At 39.9% G+C, this 21874-nt stretch overlaps 1 protein-coding gene and 1 pseudogene across 1 annotated transcript; both read left to right on the top strand.

Moving 5' to 3' along the window:
• The first annotated feature begins 759 nt into the window (after window positions 1–759).
• Window positions 760–2894, top strand: LOC143564289 (uncharacterized). The gene is made up of 3 exons (XM_077051611.1): window positions 760–888; window positions 951–1707; window positions 2585–2894. Exons 1-3 carry the CDS (start codon window positions 818–820, stop codon window positions 2867–2869), a joined length of 1113 nt encoding a protein of 370 aa, XP_076907726.1. The 5' UTR covers window positions 760–817; the 3' UTR covers window positions 2870–2894.
• A 15181-nt stretch (window positions 2895–18075) lies between these two features.
• LOC143564290 (uncharacterized) lies at window positions 18076–20952 on the top strand (annotated as a pseudogene).
• The last annotated feature ends 922 nt before the right edge of the window (window positions 20953–21874 follow it).

Below are 21874 nucleotides of genomic sequence, written 5' to 3'. Positions count from 1 at the left end.
TAAAAAAAAAAAAACTTAATTTCGGGACAAGGGTATGTTAATTTGAAAGCCTAATTTCGTAATTGGGTTTTGTGATATGTAATTTGAAGCCCTGGTGTTCAAGATTTTAAGAAATTACGGTTCATCATGTTGATTTCGAGTTCGGAATTTATCTTTCTTTCCGCGTAATGGAATAAAGATCACGGGCTTGGGGCCGAAAACCGAACAAAAAACAGAAACTTCGGTTTTTTAATTTTTGAAAACGGTTTGGTTTCGTTTCGTTTCGTTTTTGCCATGAGTTTGAAAGTTTTGGATCAGGCCGAAAATAATGAAGTTCGGCCTAATTAATATAGTTAATTATTATACATTTAGGCTAAAAAAATATATTAAATTTCTATAAATTACTTAAAATTAAAAAATAATGGAAATCTATAGGACCAAACCGAGCCGTGAATTCCATTTTTACAAAAAAAAAAAAAAAAAAAACATAGGACCAAACTGTCGGTTTTTGTTTCGGTTCCGTTTTTAAGTTTCATGCCGACCCTTGGAATACATTCAAATTTGTGTTTTAAATTGGAACTTTTACGATGCAGGTGAATAAGCTACATACTCCATTTATGCTTGGTTTTGTTAAGAATGACTGCGTTTGTTTCAGCTACAAACATGAAACCTGAAATTAAGCACGCGGGTATTACGGGTGATTTAATAAAGTGTGAATATAATGTTGTGGGTGGTTCGGATCAACCTCAGTCAGATGATGCTACCCGCCTCATCAAGTTCTTTCGGTAACACATTTTCCAATCACGAAACTCGTGGATATGAAACCGACAATGAAGTTATGTCAGGTTTGCGTGTAGACCACGCACCAATGCACGGGTTTGATGGATCGAGTGACTTCTTTCCCTTAAGGTACTGTTTCCGTAATCTTGAAATTTTAATGCAAAAATAGTAAACGATTATTATATTTTCAGGAAAAAAAAGGTGACATCTCATTGGAGGAAGTTTATACAACCGATTATGTGGCGATGTAAATGGCTCGAATTGCAGGCTAGAAAATTCGAGCTGATGGCGGTTATGTATGACAAAGAGCTTGAAAAACATAGTATGATAAAAGAGTTGAAATACAAAAACTTTGACTTAGAAGGTCATTGTGCAAAGTCAATGCCTTATGTCCATGATTCCAAAAGACAGAAACTAATGAAGAGGAAAATAAGGAAAAAACATGAAGACTCAGACACAAATATGTGCATGTTACATCACAACATATCCTCGTATATTGCGACTCGCGGATCCCCTGCTCCCGGTCCGACGATGGATGTTGATGAGACTAACCTTGCGGGCCCGTCTTCTCCTAAAAACACGTGTAATGAGTTTAGGGTACCGGATGAGTTGGAACAAATACTTTGGAAGATTGAAGTTTCACAGTCACAAGTGTGTAAAATAAAGGACCGACTCTATGTAGTAATGAGTGAAAATAATGAAAGGATTCTAGCCACCGAGGAGTTGATGTTGCGAGAATATAGTAAAACAGTGAGTCAGCCCGTTAAGGAACCGGATTTTCTAACAGATGTGGATGAACCGTCTTTATATGCTACGTTTGCGTCTCAGTTAATGAAGTTAACTACGCGTCATGATGTGGTCAAACATGAAAATGGAACTTCTGAATTTGTTGATGATCATGATGCAAATGAACACATGGAACTGCCTTATTTTGCTTCGAGAAAACGAGTGAGTTGTGTTTTTATTGGATTAATATAATATTTGATAAAAATAAAAGTAACATTTTGGGACAAAGGTTGTTTTAGTCGAAATGACCTCCCAGCTGGTGCTAAAGTTGCTCATAGGGGTGTAAACGAGCCAAGCTGCTTGTGAGCTACTCGAGATCAGTTGGCTAAAAGCTTGAATCGAGCTGATCTTAGAGCATGTTTGGGATTGAGTTTGAAAACACCTTATTGACTTTTTTAAAAAGTGAAAAAGCCAATAAGTTTAAAAGTGTTGGCCATTACAAACTTTCTTTTTATTTAAAGGTTTTTGAAATGGTCAAAAACCAGTTTTCCAAAAGCCCCGGTTCAAACCATGGCTTTTCAAAATGGCTTTTTGAAAAGCCAACAAGTTCTTTTCAAACTCAATCCCAAACATGCTCTTAAACAAGCTCGATCCCGAGCCTCACTTATCGAGCTAGCTTGGGAGCCTATACGAGTCTATGATATGTATAATGGTTATTTAATTTATTAAATATATATTTATGTGATAATAATGATTATTTTATTATAAATAATTTCTTATAAAAATAACTAGATATGTTTTTATAAAAAAATTTATAATCAAAAGATCTATAAAAAACAATTGAAAATGTATATAAATTTATTGATAAATAATAAACGATCCAAACCCAAGCTTGAAAGATATACACGAGTTGAGCTTGAGCTCTCTTAAGTTAAACGAGCCGAGCTTGAGCGTTAGAAGTTTCGAGCTCTATTTATATGCAAGCTCTCTATTTCCAATCGAGCCGAGCCAGTCTGAGCTGCTCATTTAAAAATAGAGCTCGAAATTTGCTCATTTGATCCAAATTCGTTTTGACCCGCTTGTTTTTTTATACGTGCAGAGTACGGATGGAACTCTGATATATAACTGCAGAGCAAAGAAGCAACAAGCAGATTCCGGGACTGTAAATATTCATCCTATGGAGAATCTACTGGTACCCGAAGAAGAAAATAACTACACAATTCCTGTTTCGGTTTCTGAAGATTCAAGCCAGAATGAACAACCGGCTCCAAAAATACGGTCGATTTCCAAATTAACCACACCAAAGAACACGAACAAGAGACCAGTGGGTAGACCCAGGCGCAAGACTGGCCCGAGCGTGTTGAACCGAAGGACTTTGGGTTAGGATTGGGTATCATTTTGTACATCCCTTAACCGTGATCTTATTTCTTTTGTGAATAATGAATTTGCCTACTTTCTGTTTTAACTACCAATTTTTTGAGAAACATGTATATGTTTTCTAGATATCATGCATGATACTGAATATTGATTGATGTATGTTCATTTTTTAAATTCAAGAGGAATTTAATGTCTTATAATGTCTTGGGTATCATTTAGTGAACTCTAGTTCTTTCTAAACTATGTTATACAACTTTACATAAGCATGAAGTAATCAAAGGAGACATATTAACTGATTTAATACGTTTACAACTTTACATTTGATTGGATCTGTTTTACCTACACACAATTATTTATTAAAAGAATATATTTTATTATTACTTTCAATATTTAATAATTATATTTATTATAAGTTATTAATAATACAATAAATCCCACCTAACGCCCAATTAAAGACTTTCCTTCGGCCATGAGGGCTCTACTGGATTAAGATATAATAAATTCTTAACCATTTTAGCATCCAGTCCTAGAGGGCTCCTCGAGTCATGTGGCCACATGATGGCTAAAGGAATTGATTGATATAATATATATCTTAAAAACTATTATATTTATAATATTAAATATATTCACTTACATAGTTTGCCATCATAAAAACATATTCTTTATGGTCTAAATGCATACAAAAAATTGTGCGACTCTCTCACATGATAGAGGTATGAGCTTTTCAAGGCGAGAATGACCGACTTTAGTAGAGTCAACTTAAGCTAGGGTTTCAGACCCCTACTTGTATAGAGTCTCAAAGTTTTAGGTTATTTATATAAAAGTAATGGACAAGTGTCCAAGTTAGACAAAAAACATGTTAAATGATAAAAATGACCCTTTAGTTATTTGAAAAGACTAAATTATTCGTGATTAGTTTTACTTTATACAATAAATTTTGGAAAAAAAAACCCCAATTCTTGTTTTGTTTTAGGCCTTCAAAAAGGTTATGATGACCCTGAGAGCGATTGTTGAGTTCAGTTATGGAAGGGGTAAATTTGGTGTAATTTAATAAAAGCATTCACATCTCGTCCCTCATATATAATCTCGTTTTAAAAATTAAGGGAAAAATGACCGAAACACACAGAAAACACCTCTATAGGATATTCTGAACTAACATATGGCACTATCAAAGCCCCCCCCCCCCCCCTCCTTTTCTAGCTAAAATACCTTTTTAACATAATAACTCTTTTTTTTTATAAAATTCCATTTTTATTATAATGGGTAAGCGAGCAACAAGCTGCGCCGATATCCCCTTTTGAATCGCAAAGCCTATTCTACTAAATATAAATCCTTGGTTCCTCGGGCTCTGCGAGTCACTATGGACCACCTTCTGCACCCGTTCCAAGAAGCGAACCACCTCGGGAGCTAGGGATCCAAATGTGTCGAAGGCAAATGAAATGAACATGTGCTGATTCTCTAAACACGCTACCTCATGCTTAGCAACCTTCTTAGATTCCGCTCTCAAATACCTTTAATTATTAAGCCATGTATAATGAATGGGCATTCAGTAACAAAACTTAATTTCATGTAGGTGATAATAACAAATGCGTAATGGGCATTCACTAATAGATAATAATACCATGCTACTGCAACGTGGGTGGATGTGCATTCACTAACGATTCAATAACAAATTCGTAATGGTTTAACTAACAATACTATTGTTACTTCATATTTTTTTAATATAAAAGAAAATGAAATGGTGTATTTAATTGGCTGAAAAAACATATGGGCCTACCTCCCCTTGCCCTCACGCGTGCCATTGTGCTGACGCCAGTGCCTTGGTGCACTAACGCCTTGAAATGATGGAGTGGTTGCATGGTTCTCACCGCACTACACATGATCTTACAAAAGACACTAAGCGTAACTATTATTGACATAAAATCCAGCTACTCAACGCACTTTTTAGTTCTTACGTATAAAAAGACGACGAATAACAACCACACATACACATCACACATAGTTTAAGTCAACTAATTCATAATACTCGACTAATTCATAAGATATATCTCATTCTCCTCACTATTTCTTACATTGAAACTTTTATTACAACTTACAAGCCTTGGTGTTGTTTTCTTGTAGGCTTACAAAGTCCTAGGTCTGTTTTTCGAAGATCCCAAGTCCCAACAAACATGACACTAACATTACAAATTTGGGAATATATACATGAAATTTCGAGAAATAAAATGTGTCATGCATAGATCTACAAATTAATCATTTAATTAACAAATTTGGAGTATACATAATTTTAACTAATTACAGAAAATTTGTTTAATCAATTTATTATAACTTAAGTATAACCTCAAATGTGAATGTAGAAGGGTTCTAAACTTCTTCTAAGAAGCATCTTTGGATTTGATTAAGAAGAAAGACCAAAAGACCACACGTGTGGCATTGTATCTATCTGACCTTTGACTTCAAACTTGTCCTACATTGTGTTTTCTTCATTCAAAACTACGACAATGCCACTGTCTATTTGGCCGTTGAAATCTGGTCTGACGGCTTGAAGAATTATTAATTTATTAACGGCCGTTTAAGTACAATGACGGAGATACCCTGCTAGGTAGCAGATGCATTGAACGCAACATTGGCATTGGAAGGGTATTTAAGTAACTGCATAAATACAACTTGGCATTTTTTTTATTTTTATTTTTTGCTTTATCCAACGTGGAGATGTTATCGCAGCCTGTCAACATTATACATATGATCACTTTCTCAAGAATTTAGGATAACGACATCCAAATTTATTTAAGGTTTTTTTATTAATATTGTTAAATATATAACAAATTTAGTTACTTGTATATCTTTATATAACAATTTCTATAGGGGTTGTGCATTAATCGCATATTCATTTATTAGATTTTAATAATCCATATTGAATGATATTAACTGATAATAATTTTTATTTATTTTATTGTCACTAACGATCTTAAATTTAAAAAAGTTGGCCCCTAATGGCCTTCCGTTAAAAAATACTTAACGACGTTATATTTTTTTTCTGAATTTCAAACTAATGGTTTAGGGCTTTTGATCGGAAGGTTGATATGCGTTGATTGATGTAAAATTTAGTTCGAAACGGTGCTCCAAAATGATGATACCATGCTTCAATTCAGGTGTTTGGACTTCCAGTTAACAAAAATCAAGTTATTTTGATCACCGTTTCAAGCTAAGTTTTACATCATTCGACCCGTAACCTCCTTCCGATCAAAAGCCCTAAAACTTTAGTTTGAAATGCGGAAAAAAGTATAACGTCGCTGGGTCCTTTTTAACGGGGGACCATTGGAGGCCAACTTTTTAAAATCTGAGACCGTCATTAGCGATAAAATGAATATGGATTATTATCAGCCAAATCAATCAATATGGATTATTAAAATTCAATAAAACTATTATATATATATATATATAGAAAAGGGTTCAAATAAAAAGAAAGAGTTTCCTATGAATGGTAAGAACCAATAGATTTTTAACATGTGGCATTACAACATATGGTGAAAAAACAAATCTAGGAAACTATGTCGGTTATGATGGTAAAAGAGTAATTCTAGGAAACTATGACGATTTTTTATAATTTTAAATCTCAACCATTGATTAACATGATCCAATGGATATGATTTATTCATAGTCTTCCTAGGAAACTACTTGTTTTTAGAATAACTGAAGAAACACTAATCGACCCCGGGCAGATTACGGATAATCTGGGGGTTAAATAGATGTTTCCCACGAGGGGTTAGATCCGGCAAAGATGGTTCTTCTGATAACCTGCAAAACAGACACCGTGAGCTCGTCACTGAGAAGGGGGGGTACCTCCTTGTGACCACCCTCCGGCGTGAGAATCAGACTAGATTGCTCCTGAATATAAGTGTATATTAAGAGATTGCTAGAGCAGATATCAGGTATAAGATATAAGATACAAGATAAGATAAGATGATCATACCATTTGGGGTATTTATAGCCGAATGTAGGTTTCCAAGAAGGTATAGCCGGCTGAATAGTATTCCTGTTCTACCAACTGTGGCCTACGCACGTGCCATGCTGGTAGTTGGTGGGTAGGCAGCGGCTGACAGTGACCAGGCCTGCTGTGTACTATTCCTTTTCCACCAACTGCAGGCTATGCACGTGGTATGACAGGAGTTGGTGAGTAGGCAGCGGCTAATAGTGACACACAGTACAAGAGCATGCTGCTCGCCATACTGTTGTCAATGAGCTGTCGTATCTCTGGTCATATCTTTTGCCCATACCTCGTCAGGTACAGTACAAAAGATTCTCCAGTATCGTACGGACTGGCTCATTTGGGCGGGAGTATTCCCCCTCCCTCCTTTGTGCGGGATTGTTCCCGGCTTTGCTCATTCCTTCTTCAGGTGACATTACTGAATTATTTTGAGAGCTAAGTGCCTTGTGCGTGTAGCCTTGCTGCGCGGGTGGCCTTCCCTGATGGCTTGTATCCGCAGCTGCGGGAACAGGCGGAGTACTTCACCATTGGGAGGCATTTCCTGCGGGAACAGCTTGCGTACTGCGCGTAAGGACGTCACGTCTCTGAGCATGGTGGGTCCTGCAGATCCAGTTGGTTTCCGCGCAGACGTCTCTCTTCAAGGTGAGTCCTGCGGGTCTAACTGGGCTCTGCTGGGACCTACCTCTTCAAGTCCCCCCAGTCCAATGTTCTTCTCATGAATGTTTAATAAGTGAGGTGAACTTTTGGACTTAAGCAAAGGGTTTTGAAAAGGGTTTAGTTTTAAGGTTTTCCATGGGGATTCTTCCCGCGGAAGTCCTAATGTCACTTGCAGAAATTCCCGACTTTCCTGCTTGATCTTTGGGTATGATGCGGGTAGGTCTGTAACCTCCTCGCAAGTCAGGAGCGTTGAGTCCCACTTGTGTAGATTATCCATGAGGTTTTGGTAGTTTTGAACATAGTGATCAATTATGTTAAAACCATCAATTCCATCTTGGAGCTTCAAACAATGTAGTTCTCGACGTTCCCGCTATGCGGGGATGTTATTCCCGTTTCCGCAAGCATTGCCCAGAAGATCCTTCTTGGTTTCAATTCCCTGCGGAGCGCTAGGTATGTGAAGGGTTTTGCCTTGACACTGTACCCGCACTCGTCTTACGGTTACTTTACTTCCAAGGTATTCCTGGCGTCAATTCCCTGCAGGTGCTCAGTATGTGAAGGGTTTTGCCTTGACACTGTACCCGCACCCGTCTTATGGTTACTTGGTTGCCGAGGTATTATTGGCTTCAATTCCCTGCAGGTGCTAAGTATGTGAAGGGTTTTGCCTTAACACTGTACTCGCACCTGTCTTATAGTTACTTGGTTGCCAAGGTAAGGGGTATATTCCCGCTTACTTTTGAATCTTTTTGAAATTTTGAAATTCGAAGAGTTGGTGAAAGGATAAGAACAGTCCAAACTGTTGAAACGTCGTCCGACGGTTTCTTCTGACTGTGTCAGAACGTGCAGGAAGTTATGGTGACGTGATAGTACATGGTCATTCCAGACGCTTTTTCAGGCGCGTGGGCGCGTGGCCGCGAAATTAATGGCACGCGTCCTTTCAACAGCTGTTGCCAGCTTGCTCTTTGCCACGTGTCATAGTTTCATTGCACCTGCGATTTCTCTCTCTTCCGCATTAAATTCATCGCATTAATTGCGATGAGTATATCAAGGGGGAGATGGTCCTTTGCAATCCACACTTTCACTTCTCTCTTCGACTTCTAAACGATTTCCGGCGAATACTCACTATTCCGTCGAGCATTCTTCTGAAATCGTTTTTCTGTTCATCCAAACATGTCTTCTTTTGCCGAGGAGTCTGACGTGTTCGTCTAGAATCCGTCGTCCACTTCTGATAAGGACGACAAGAGCACTGCTGGCGAGTGCCAGTGCGCTCTTCCTGCCGAGCTTTTTCAGTACATCGTCCGGAAGTTCATGCTCGAGCCGTTCGAGCCTGAGTTTCCGGAGCCACACCAGACGGTGTACGATGCCCCGAAGGGCAAGATAGGGGTGTACGCTGCATTCTTCGTTTATGGGAATCTCAGGTTCCCATTGACGAAGTTTGTATACCGTGTCTTGGAGAGGCACGGTGTGCATCTGACGGAGGTACACCCGATGGCGATCGCCAAGATCCGCCACTTTGAGTGGGTGTGCCTCATTCTGGGCGTGGAGCCCCATGTTGACCGCCTGATGACCTTCTATTCTTGGAGGTGCATCCAGGGGTGGTATACCTTGGTCAATCGGATCAAGGGGTTGAAGATCTGCGCAACCGAGTGCAGTCTTCGTTCGTGGAAGCGGGAGTTCTTTTATATCTCCGCTCGCGTCGTCCCGATAGCGATGACGTTTAAGAATGGGAGAGCACTCCCCGCCCTTCACGCCCCAAACTACCAGGAGGCGGAATGGTTCGCCAAGATCTCCCGGATCCAGACTCCGGTGTACCGCTTTGCGGAGTCTGGGATGGTGATGCTTGGGATGAGCCGGGTGTGGAAGGAGGCGTCCCAGATTCCCATCGTCCTCGAATACGGTTTGAACTCTGTCCCTTACGGTATGCTCTGTCTTCTTTGTTGATATAGGTTTTTCTTCTAACTGTTTCTTTTTTATTTCAGAGGGGAACGACTTGCAGTCTCTCCTGCAGCCGCGGGAGAGTGATGGTCCCGCTCGGATGGGTACTCGTGCTCTAGATGAGAACGAGTTGCCCATCCTTGAACAGACGGCGGATCGGTTCGTGGAGGTCTACCCGCCAGGCCACGAGATCATGAGCGCCAGGCGGCCAGGTAAGGAGTTATTCAACCCTCGACCTCTCAATGCTGAAACCTCTGCTGGAATTACTCTAATCTTGTCTTCTGATGAGGAATCCGCAGATGGTCCTCCGTTGGTGCGGAAAAAGAAGGCTGCCGGCGGGAAGGGGAAGGCGAAGGTTGCCTCCACTGCCGATCCAGTGCATCGGTCTGATTCAGAGACCGAAAGCGAGGAGGTGGCGGGGAACCCTGGTGGTGCTAAGACCACTGCTCCGGAGGCTGAGACGACCGTCACCTCCGAGCAGCCCTAATCAACTACGGTGAGCGGCGTGAAGAGGACGGCTCCATCGGGTTCGTCCCCGCCTGTTCGCACTTTTAGGCTCAAGAAAACCCGTAAGTACAAACTTCCTTTACTTTTTAACTTCATATCTTTCCACCAATATACTTATATCTTCTTTGTACAGGCGTGGATGCTGCCGCATTCCAGGGTGGAGCGGGGAGGAGCACCTCCGGACCCATGACGGTAGGCTTGGTCAACCTACCTGAGGCGGTGACCCAGGCGACTGCGCCTACTTCAGTTGGTTCAGTTGCTCACCCAGTTGAGCCAACTGTTCCAACTGTGATGACATCTCCGCCGGCTGTCAGTGCCATATTTACTGAATCTATCACTGAGCCGGCGGTGACTATTTCTGCGGGCTCTTCCGCAGCGGCGACCACGGTTGTGAGTTCACCTCCGTTGGTTTCTACCGCGGCGGCCTCCATGCCTCCTCCGACGGCGGCAACTACGGCCGATCCTTCAGGTATGCTTGGGGCTTCTCGCCAACCTCTGCCTCCTTCCCATCTGTCTGACCTCTTGGATGGATTTCCCTTGGGTTCAGGTGATGGGTTTGGCGGCTATCGGCATGTTGTCGACCCTACAGGTGCGTAGGGTTCTTTTGGCCTTTTTTTTTATATATCATCTTTTCCTAACTGCTTTTTGTTTTTTGCAGTGTCGGATTCCAATGAAGTGTATGTTCCACGATGGAACATCCGCCGAGGAACAACCCTTCGCACGCCTGTGGAGTGCGTGGAGTGGGCTCGTCACGTAGCTCCCAGTGGTGCGTTGGGGGAAGCAATGGCTAGCTACCAGGAGGGTAGGCTAACCAACGAGCTTCGGATTCTCCTGGCCCGGATGCAGCCGCGCGTCGAGCTGCTCTGTCGTGAAAACGACAAGTTAAAAGCAGCTCGTATTCAAGAAGTAGCTCAGGCGCGGGCTGTCCGGGAGGAGAACAAGAGGCTTACCGCAGTGGCTGCGGAAAAGGAGAAGGCCTTCAAGGCCCTCGAGGTTGAAGTTCAGGCCCGGCTCGAGGCCCGTTCCAAGGCTGCCCAAGCTGTTAACGAACAGCTTCGGCTGGCTAAGGAAACTGCACGGAACGCAACTGAGAGGGCCACCAAGGCTGAAGCTGTTGCTGAGCCTCTACGCCTCGAGAATGAGGAACTTAAAGCCAAACTAGAGGCGCTCCAACAGGCTCATGATGCCTTGGCGATGGAAGACGCCAAGAAGCTCCAAGAGATCTTGGACCAGAGGGGGGTGCTTGACCACACTGAGCGGAAGCTAAAGGGCGTTGAAGAGGCTGCGGCTAAAGAAGTGTTGCTTGCCAACCTCAACAAAAGTGAAGCCGAACGCGCCCGTAACCAAGCTCAAGCTGCCCTCCAGGAGGCTCTGGTTACCAAGGAATGGCTTCTTCGAGAAGCGTTGTCGCAGGTAAGCTTAGCTTCCTAATGTCTTCACGCTTTTCTTTGTAAATAGAAAAGGTTTTGATACTTGTATTTTTTCTTGTAGGTTGTGCATCGAGTCTTCACGGACACATCATACGACGATGCCATGAGCGCAGCCCTCAACGCTTCTCACGAGGATGGGGAAAAGGCCGGCTTCCTGCTTGGTCTAGGGTTCGTTGAGAAAGGCATCCCGCCTTCCAACTTCCCTTTATATGATGTTGATACTGAAGCTGTATATGACCAAGCAGTGAATCAGTATGCCGCCTTCCCGCATCCGGTGGTGGAGAAGGTGAACGAAGTTGCTGCTGCTGATGATGGGCTAGCCATTCTAAAGACCTTCCTTGAAACGCCACACTCTACTGATGGTGCGGGTCCAAGTGGAAGTGGTCCTGAAGCTTGATCCTGAAGATCCCTTTCCACCATTAGAGTAGATTTTTATTTTTGTATAGCTTCTTTTGTATGCGGGTATGTACCCAGCAATCTTTGTAATATTTGAATTTCGATGGAATAAAGATTATTTGCCAATCCCTTGCCTTGTTTATTTCACGCATATTCTGATTTAACTTAGCAATTTCTTTAGTACTTAGATAAGTTAACTTTTCAACGTGGTAGATAATAAGTTAAAGTTTTGCGTCCTCTTTCATGATTGTGCGGATAAGACCGTCACTTGCACTTAGTAGGATGGCTAAACTTTACCTATATCTAACCTGCGTGGAAGTTTTCCTCATATTTTCCTTTGAAATTTTCTAAGTGTTTAGAATAAGTTAACCTTTGAACGTGGTAGATAATAGGTTGAAGTTTTGCTTCCTCGTTCGTGATTGTGCGGGTAAGACCGTCACTTGCACTTAGTAAGATGGCTAAACTTTGCCTACATCTGACCTGCGTGGAGGTTTTCCTCATCCTTCTGTTAGAAATTTTCTAAGTATTTTGAATAAGTTAACCGTTCGACGCGCGGTTGTCAATAGGTTAGTTCGGTTTCCTCTATCATGATTTGTGCGGTTAGGACCGGCACTTTCATTTAGTGGGATGACCAAAGTTTACCTATGACTGACCTGCATGAAGGTTTGCCGTTTTTTGGGTTTATGCGGGTTTTGCCGCCTTCCCCACGCAACGACTTTCCACGTAATTATGCGGTGAATACCGGCATATCAGTGTTGAATAAATTAACCGTTCGACGCGCGGTTGTTAATAGGTTAGTGTTCAGTTTCCTCTATCATGATTCGTGCGGATAGACCGGCACTTTCATTTAGTGGGATGACTGAACTTTACCTTTAACTGACCTGCGTGAAGGTTTGCCGTTTTTTGGGTTTATGCGGGTTTTGCCGCCTTCCCCACGCAACGACTTTCTTTCACACTTATGTATGCGGTGAAGACCGGCATATCCGTGTGGAAAGTTCATAAGTATAAATGTAAAATCATCAGCGTCAATGTGATAAGGAGAATCATTTCCATTAGAAGTGGCTCTGGGCCTTTTCTTTACAAGTTTTGAATTGATCTACATGCACTGTGTAATTGAGCTCCCTTCCATGTTGTTGGGTTGGGAGTGCCATCGAGCCGATATGCACCTGGTTCGGGATCTCGTTGTTTACGCAGTATGTAGTCTCCAACATTGAAGCTGCAGTTTTATTCGTGTTTTCCCAAACTGGGGTTCTACACGCATCAGCCTGCTCAGCGTTCGTTACGCCACGAGGTGCGCGAGCGTCCCATCTCTGACAAATGCTTCGACGATGTCCTTTACGTCTGTGCATTCTTCAGTGTTGTGGCCTTTTGTCCTGTGAAAGTCACAGTATTTGCTCCGATCAGCATTGTGACGATGTCGGATTATTGGAGCCTTTGGCCATGGGAGCTCCTCAGTGCGAATATCTCGGTGACGCTTTTGGTGAGTGGCGTCCATCTGGAGTTCTGGTTCGACTGTACGTTATCCCTTCCGCCCAACCGATGTTGCAAGCCGGATGAGGTGTCAAAGTTTACCCTTGACTGCCAAATACCTAGCGTCCGCTTTTTGTTTAGTCGGGCGGTAAGGACGTTATCTTCTCTTGTTTTCTGAGTGTAGAGGTTTGTGCTCTAGGGGAGATCTCTACCCAGTTGCTTCTCCGTTTCCGCAAATCGTTTAGCTACTGTCATGATGGCATCCCATGTGGATGGCATGCCATCTCTACCCGTTAAGGTGCGGATGAGCTCTGGGTCGTTCGCGCCCTAGATGAAAGCAGCGCGAACAAGATCTTCGCTAATATTACCCAGACTTAGCTTCTTTGAGTTGAAGCGAGTGATGAAGTCTGGCAAAGATTCATCTTCCTCTCGAATGCAATTGAGGATTGTCCATTGCTTTTCGGTATACTTTCTTTGTTGGCTGAAGTGTTGGCTAAACTTCTGCTGGAAGTCTTCCCAATCGTAGATGTGGTGGACCGGTAGACGATCGAACCACGCTCTAGCTGCCCCCACAAGCGTCATTTGGAACATGTAACACCACGTAGGTTCCGTCCAACTACTGACGGTTGCCCCCGCTATGAACCTGTTCAAATGATCGTCTGGATCAGATATACCATCGTAAGTGCCGATGTTGGACATTTGTTTGGCACTTTTTGGGACGATTGCTTCCGCAATGTCCCTTGCAAATTTGGACGTTCCCGCCTTTGCAGCAGTTGGTGTAAATGTTTTGGAGAAGTCACGTGGGTTTCCACCTGCGTTTTTTGGTTTGAAGGTTTCTCCAAAATGCCTTTTCGGTTGGGAGTCCGTTTCCTTACGCTCTCCTTTCGCCTTATGACGAGGGTTTGCGTCACTATCGGATTCCTCCGAATCATCATCCAAGTACTCTATGAATTCCTCAGGCTGTTGGAGTGAACGTAAGCGTTCATCCAACTCAGCTTGGAATTCTTTTTGACGTGCCTCCGCCCACGCTTTAACTTCATCGAGTGTTTGGCGGGGGAGCCTCGTTCCTTGTCTCTCTAACTGGGTATCGGTGAATCCCAGTGAGAGATTATTTACTGCACTTGCCCCAGCTTGGGTAACTGGGGTAGTGTTCGTAAAATTTACTGCACTTACCCCGGCTTGGGTAACCGGGGTAGTGTTCGTAAAAACTGTGTAGTCGTCGGTATTCCCCCCAGTAGCTGGGGTTGTGGTTACCGGAGTTTCTTTAACCATCTTTCCAGAAGTTTTGAGAAAACTGAAAAAGAATTAAGTTCTAGCTTTTATGCACGGATGGCGCCAATGAAGAAACACTAATCGACCCCGGGCAGATTACGGATAATCTGGGGGTTAAATAGATGTTTCCCACGAGGGGTTAGATCCGGCAAAGATGGTTCTTCTGATAACCTGCAAAACAGACACCGTGAGCTCGTCACTGAGAAGGGGGGGTACCTCCTTGTGACCACCCTCCGGCGTGAGAATCAGACTAGATTGCTCTTGAATATAAGTGTATATTAAGAGATTGCTAGAGCAGATATCAGGTATAAGATATAAGATACAAGATAAGATAAGATGATCATACCATTTGGGGTATTTATAGCCGAAGGTAGGTTTCCAAGAAGGTATAGCCGGCTGAATAGTATTCCTGTTCTACCAACTGTGGCCTACGCACGTGCCATGCTGGTAGTTGGTGGGTAGGCAGCGGCTGACAGTGACCTGGCCTGCTGTGTACTATTCCTTTTCCACCAACTGCAGGCTATGCACGTGGTATGACAGGAGTTGGTGAGTAGGCAGCGGCTAATAGTGACATACAGTACAAGAGCATGCTGCTCGCCATACTGTTGTCAATGAGCTGTCGTATCTCTGGTCAGATCTTTTGCCCATACCTCGTCAGGTACAGTACAAAAGATCCTCCAGTATCGTACGGACTGGCTCATTTGGGCGGGAGTATTCCCCCTCCCGCCTTTGTGCGGGATTGTTCTCGGCTTTGCTCATTCCTTCTTCAGGTGACATTACTGAATTATTTTGAGAGCTAAGTGCCTTGTGCGTGTAGCCTTGCTGCGCGGGTGGCCTTCCCTGATGGCTTGTATCCGCAGCTGCGGGAACAGGCGGAGTACTTCACCATTGGGAGGCATTTCCTGCGGGAACAGCTTGCGTACTGCGCGTAAGGACGTCACGTCTCTGAGCATGGTGGGTCCTGCGGATCCAGTTGGTTTCCGCGCAGACGTCTCTCTTCAAGGTGAGTCCTGCGGGTCCAACTGGGCTCTGCTGGGACCTACCTCTTCAATAACCCTCCCCTATATATATATATATATTGATATACATTTCACAAGTTCTAGGAAAACATATAGTTCTAGTAACAACTTATCGTACAAGACCCAAACTTGAAACTTGATTATAAAATATGCAAGTTTCATCTTTTCATAATAACAAGTGCTTTGGTTAGTTGTAAAGCTTACAATTAATCGAAGTTCTAGGATATATGTTTCACCCTTTATGCGTTGGTTCAACCATGTATAAATACTTATTTTCTCTACTTGATATACAAAAGTTATAATTTTGATTTCACATGAAATAACATGTTCGTTCTTTACACAACTTTTATTTTTATCTAATTATTGATTTCATCTACATACTAAATATTTTAATAGAAAAAATTATAAATTTTGTTCTTTTAAATTACATAGATTATGGAATGAGTCATTTATAAAAAATAGTTTCACTTTTTGTCATTTATTTGAATGTTTGTCATGGTTTTTGTCTTTTAAGCTAACACCCGTTAACTTTTCCCGTTAAACAACCCCATGTGCATAAAACGTGATAGGCATAATTGTCTTTTCCCCTGCCCCTTCTCTTTCCTCCTTCTCACCTGTTATAACAACTCGTACATATCATTTTTCAAATTTCATCACATATCTAAATTAGGGCTTCGATATTGTAGTGGTATTACCTAACTGCTTTCATATTGAAACTTAACCTGAGCATCACCGCGTCCTTCAAGCACCTCAACGAACTCAGTCTTATACGACAGATTAGCTAATATATGTTTACCTTTCCAAACAGCAACATACTCTTCCAATTTACCTTCTCTACCATTCAAATCAACTTCCGGTACTTTAGGCACATGATACACCTTCAACGGCACTGAAACCCTAACCCTGGCTCCAATCTTTGATCTTCAACGGCACTTTAGGCATAATTGTCATGGTTTTTGTCCTTTAAGCTAACACCCGTTAACTTTTCCCATTAAACAGCCCCATGTACATAATATGATAGCGAAACATCTACAATTCATAAGCTATCCAAGTTTCTTAAAATACGAAACCTATAGCAAAGATCTTATGCCATGAGAAGATAGTAAACGAATGTGTATCCAGGATCCGACTTAAAGCCTTTTAAGAAATCACTAATTTGTCAATGGTAGTTTAATATGATAGTTAAATATTCATGATTTACAAAGTTATCCAAGTTCTGTAAGATGTATATTCATGACAAACCCAACAAGAATTTAGAATAAGCATAGAATTAAGATGCATTTTGATTAGATTGGCAAAGTTAAGTGAAAGAATTTTTCTAAATAAGTTATGCATAAAACCGAGAGTTTATATACATGAATAACCATTGTTAAAAGGTGATTTTGAACTAGAAGCAAAGTAGCCAAGTTAACTTTTTGTAATTTGGTGCAAACATCTTCTTCCTAATATGTGTGATTGTGTGATGTATTGATAATTGAATTAAGTAGCCAAATTACTCTAGGCTAAAATACTTGGTAAGATTTTTCATGTTAATATAAACAGATTATAATATATGCATCCTTAATTCCTCGCGTCACAATAATTCGGGTGAAATGTTTCAACTTTCTATGAAATAGTATGACAATTGAGATAGAATTGTTGACAATTACATCGGCAATAAAACTCCATCGATGTTAACTAAGTTGGAACCTTTATGGTTTACAGCCTTCACCCCCTTAGAATCTTCAGGTTCATAGGTGCTCCAAATAATAGTAGTTTTGAGCGAGTGTGTAAAGCAAACCTTTAACTAGAGTCAATGTTTATTCCAACTTCTCATTTAGTTATTAAGTAAAGTAATGCTAAAATAATGTTGATTACACTAAACTTGCCAAAAAAAAGTCTTTACCCAGTATCGTTTTTGAGACCAAATGATTACATATTCATGAGTTTTGTATTTCTCTTCGAGCATCTCTACACTTATGGTGTGAATGTGTGATCGATAATATTGATGTTACCTACCTATATGTAAACACAAGTACACAACGTTTAATATTCCTTTATGTATGAAATAACCCATTCATCTCATCTCTACAAAGTATTAACTTGTAGACATTTTAGCTCATTCTCCTTAGTTTTGCTATGTTCCAAGTTTGAAGTCGCCCTTCACTTATATATAACGGCATTTCAAACAAACCCACGAATTAGGCATGTCAATCATCGTGTATAACAACAATATAAGTAGTCGTGAGCTCCATTATGATTATTTATATTTATATCTATATCTATATTTATACTATATTATATTAAAATACATATAGGAAGGGCAATAAAGTAATTTCATAAAAAACTCTTAAATTTAAGAAATTATGATGCTTAATGTACAACCCACTAATGCATGAAAGCACAAAACTCTTGATTATACAACTGGCTGGCTCACGCGGTAACCTTGAATCAGATTCAAAATTCAAAACTCATCTCGAGGATTAAACTGATGGTGAGAATCTTTCATACCCCAAATCCCCTACAAGAATCGTTCCAGTATATGTCACTTACCCCTGAATCGATGAGTTTGGGTCTCACACTAATCGGCAGTGGGCTTGGGAAGAACTGTCGCCCTAGGGTTCCAAGATACTTTAAAGGTATGTTTTTGGGTTTATGATGATAATTGACTAAGATTGATCTACATAGGTGTTTCTTAAGGTGTAATTGATACTGAATTTTAGCATAAAAATGAGAGCTAAAATTCATTGTGAAGGTTTTAATTCATTAGATTTAGGTTTAAGTTGATTGTAACATGTATGAGTTGTATTAAAAAATGTAGGTACTTATTGAATAATAGTTTTTGTCATCGTAGATGAAACTGATTATTTATTATACACTTATTCAGATGATTAGAGGTGTAAACGAGCCGAGCCCGAGCTTCACTAGGCTTGAGCTTGTCTCCTTTAACATAATCGATCTTGAGCTCGGCTCGTTTCGAGCTCTATTTCTAAAGATGGAGATCTGCTCGTGAGTAGTTCTTCAAGCTCGATCCGGGCTCGGCTCAGCTTGCTTATTCTTGCAAAAAAATTTATGTACATCTAAAATTGTTTTTTATATATATTTTAATTAGAATATATATACATCACTTTATATATATTGTTATAGTTATTTGTTCATAATTTTATGGATAACTGTATTTGTTGGTTTTGTCCCAACTCTAATCGGTCATATAAGAGTTGGTGGAATTTGAATATGTTTTTAATTCAATGGAATTGGAATTGAAAGTTTTTTTTAACTTCCATGATACTTGCTAAGATTTTTGTATTACTCAATGTTTTTCTTTTCATTCTAATGTTTTAGTAATAATCAAAATGATGACTTTACCCTTTTGAAAAACTCAATTGTTTTAGGAGTTACCAAATATATAAAGATTAATTAGTTACAAGAACTAAAAAATAAAAAACAAATAACAAACTTTATGGACTAAAAGAATGAGTTTCAAAAAGGATAAATTGTCATTTGTCGGGTTATTAAACCTGTTGTAAATATTCTTGTCTTGGTTAGGAGTTTCTGTTAGAGTGCATACATATTGTGATTAAGTTTTTAAAAGTGTTGTAAACCTAACCATTTTTTACTCGCACTTTTGAGATATGCTTTTTAGTTACTGCCTTTTTTTAACTTAATTTGGATATAAATGATGGATACCACAAGTCAAAGCTGAAAAGTGCTTATTGTTTGTTGTTAAAGGTAGTTTGACTTTTTAATAGTCAAAGTGTGTAATTTGGTAACTGTTGCTTCAGGGTTTTAAAAATTGGTTTGTAAACAAGCCGGATGAACTAGCTCAGTTTGTGAACAAGCCAATTTTGAGCGAGTTTTTCAAGTTGGCTCGGTTTGTAAACGAACCGAATTTGAGTGAATTTTTTCAAGCTTTTTTCGAACGATCTTTTAAAATTGAACACATTACTGCTGGCATTGATATGGTTAGTATATGCGTATATTTGGTTCATGTTAAATTAGTTTGTTATTAATTTAAATTCTTCAACAGGTTATGGTGCCGAATAATTACATCGAGTTCATTAATGATCTTACATTTTTGGTCAAGAACAAGTTTATCTCAATGGACCGTATTGATGATAGTGAGCCGAATTCTACGGGTCAAGTTTACCATGGGCCTGTTTGAGAACCCTCTAACCGATTTTAGTATGGTTAACGAGGTTGGAAGCCAGGCCAGTGAACTTAGACTTTGTAAGTGACTCGTTACCTTTATTAAATGTGTTTGTTTTACGGTTTTGAGAAATATAGGCACACCGAGAAATAACAAGGGAGGCGGTTAGAAAATCATTAGTGCTGCTGAAAAACGGGAAAACGAGTGATGTCCCGATGCTGCCCTACCGAAGATGGCATCTAAGGTTTTGGTTGCTGGAAGTCATGCAGATAACTTGGGCTACCAATGTGGCGGGTGGACAATTGGTAGGCAAGGATTTAGTGGGAATGGAAACACAACAGGTACGTTTATCTTACGAGCCAAAAGACCGCGTTTAATCACCCGAAAGGAAAGTCAGTTATTGCTTTCTTGTTGCTCAAGTTAGCAAAATGGGCGTATCAAGTTTACCATGGCCTGTTTTCAAGTAAAGAAATTTTGAGAAGTTTGTGGACGGGTTGTCTTGGTTTTTGGCCCAAACCAAACCAAAAACAAAAATTCGGTTTTTGGAACTGTTTGGTTTTTACAATGGGTTCAGTTCGGTTTTGGGCCGAAAAAGACCCAAAATATGAATTTGGGCCAAAAACTTTGCGCCTAGATTCTTTTAAAATTATAATTAACCGGTTATTACACATTTGAACCTCATACTTTTTGGCCACACCATTTATTAATTTCTTATAAACTACTCAAAGTCGGGTTTTTTCGGTTATATCAGTTCGGATCAGTGTATTCGGTTGTTGGTTATAGCAAAACCGATTTTTTAAAAAACATAAAACCAAAGCGTTGGTTTTTTATTGGGTTCGGTTATGTCAACTATTTCGGTTTAGTGCACACCCTTAAGTTGTAATGTCGTATGCATTGAAACTACTTGACCTCTTGGTGATTAATACAACTGTTACTACAGGTAAAACTATACTAAAACATGTATCCATTACATCTTAACTACAGGAACAACTATTCTTAACGGAATCAAATACGCTGTTGACCCGACCACCGAAATATCCTACATGGAGAATCCAACTACCGAGTTCATCAAGTCCAACAACTTCTCATACGCTATAGTTATAGTTGGTGAACATCCTTACACAGAAATGTTTGGTGACAATTCAAACCTCACAATTGGAGACCCGGGTCCAAGTACCATCACAAACGTTTTGCGGGAACGTGAAATGTGTTGTGGTCATCATATCAGGTCGACCGGTTGTGATTGAACTGTATATGTCGGTTATTGATGCTCTGGAACTTATTCAATTTTAATAGCTTATTGTTGCGCTATACAAACAACCTTGCGAGTTTTTAAGACGGAAACTATTAGCGTACACATGTTACACAAAATTAGTTAATATTGTATAGGATTGTTTCCATATGAAATTATGAGTTTTTAAGGCATAATTATGTATTGCATTTGGTAAATGATCATATTTATGAATTGCAAGTTGTATTCGGATCCCGCCGCATCGCGCGGGTACCTACTAGTTATATATAATACATAAAACACAGGCAAATTAAAACACTTGATTTTAAGAGTTTTGCAAATGCTAATGCATAATGTACATGTATTAGTAGGGGGTAAACTTGTCTTTTAAACACAATTTATTCAACTTACAAGTTTGGTCCCTTATTTTTAAACATATTATGTTTTTAATTTAACTTTTAAACTAATTAACTAACTTCTCATCCATGATTTTTAAATTACTATAACATTTTCACGTTAATATTTTTATAAAAAAATATACCATAAAAACGGACATTTTATTCTTTTTAATTTGAATATGATATTGTTATAATTTTTTTCCATTTAAATAAATTAATATGTCAGGTAAGGTAGTTCATTGTCGGTTTTGATGGTTTTAAAGTTAAGCTTGTGAGACCAACCGTTAATACCGATTTTTTGTTGTCCAAAACTTAAATGAACCATTGAAAGTTGAAACCGATTCGTTACCAACAGCCTAATTCCAGTTTAGTTTCACAGTTTAAATTTTAATAATAAATTTAGTTTAAAATAATTATTAATTTAACTGTACCATCAATTTTAACTAAACACATACATAATATGATATTTGAGAGGATCATAATAAAGAATTATAGTTTTAGCTACATAAATGGCAAACATTAATGTAAGACCTACGACGCGAAATAATAACAACAAGAATTATATTACAATTAGGTTAATTTAAAG

The sequence above is a fragment of the Bidens hawaiensis genome, unplaced genomic scaffold (assembly GCF_021521415.1).
Source record: "Bidens hawaiensis isolate Kalapana, Puna unplaced genomic scaffold, B.hawaiensis_p1.1 tig00021919_1, whole genome shotgun sequence".
NCBI classification, from domain to species: domain Eukaryota; kingdom Viridiplantae; phylum Streptophyta; class Magnoliopsida; order Asterales; family Asteraceae; genus Bidens; species Bidens hawaiensis.
This window is presented reverse-complemented; position numbering and strand designations above follow the sequence as displayed.

Excerpts from the sequence above, each read along its gene's own strand:
- LOC143564289 (XM_077051611.1), top strand. The coding sequence starts at position 818 with ATGTCAGGTTTGCGTGTAGACCACGCACCAATGCACGGGTTTGATGGA. Across the intron at positions 889-950 it reads AGTGACTTCTTTCCCTTAAG|GAAAAAAAAGGTGACATCTC; the intron begins GTACTGTTTCCG and ends TTATATTTTCAG. Across the intron at positions 1,708-2,584 it reads ATTTTGCTTCGAGAAAACGA|AGTACGGATGGAACTCTGAT; the intron begins GTGAGTTGTGTT and ends TTATACGTGCAG.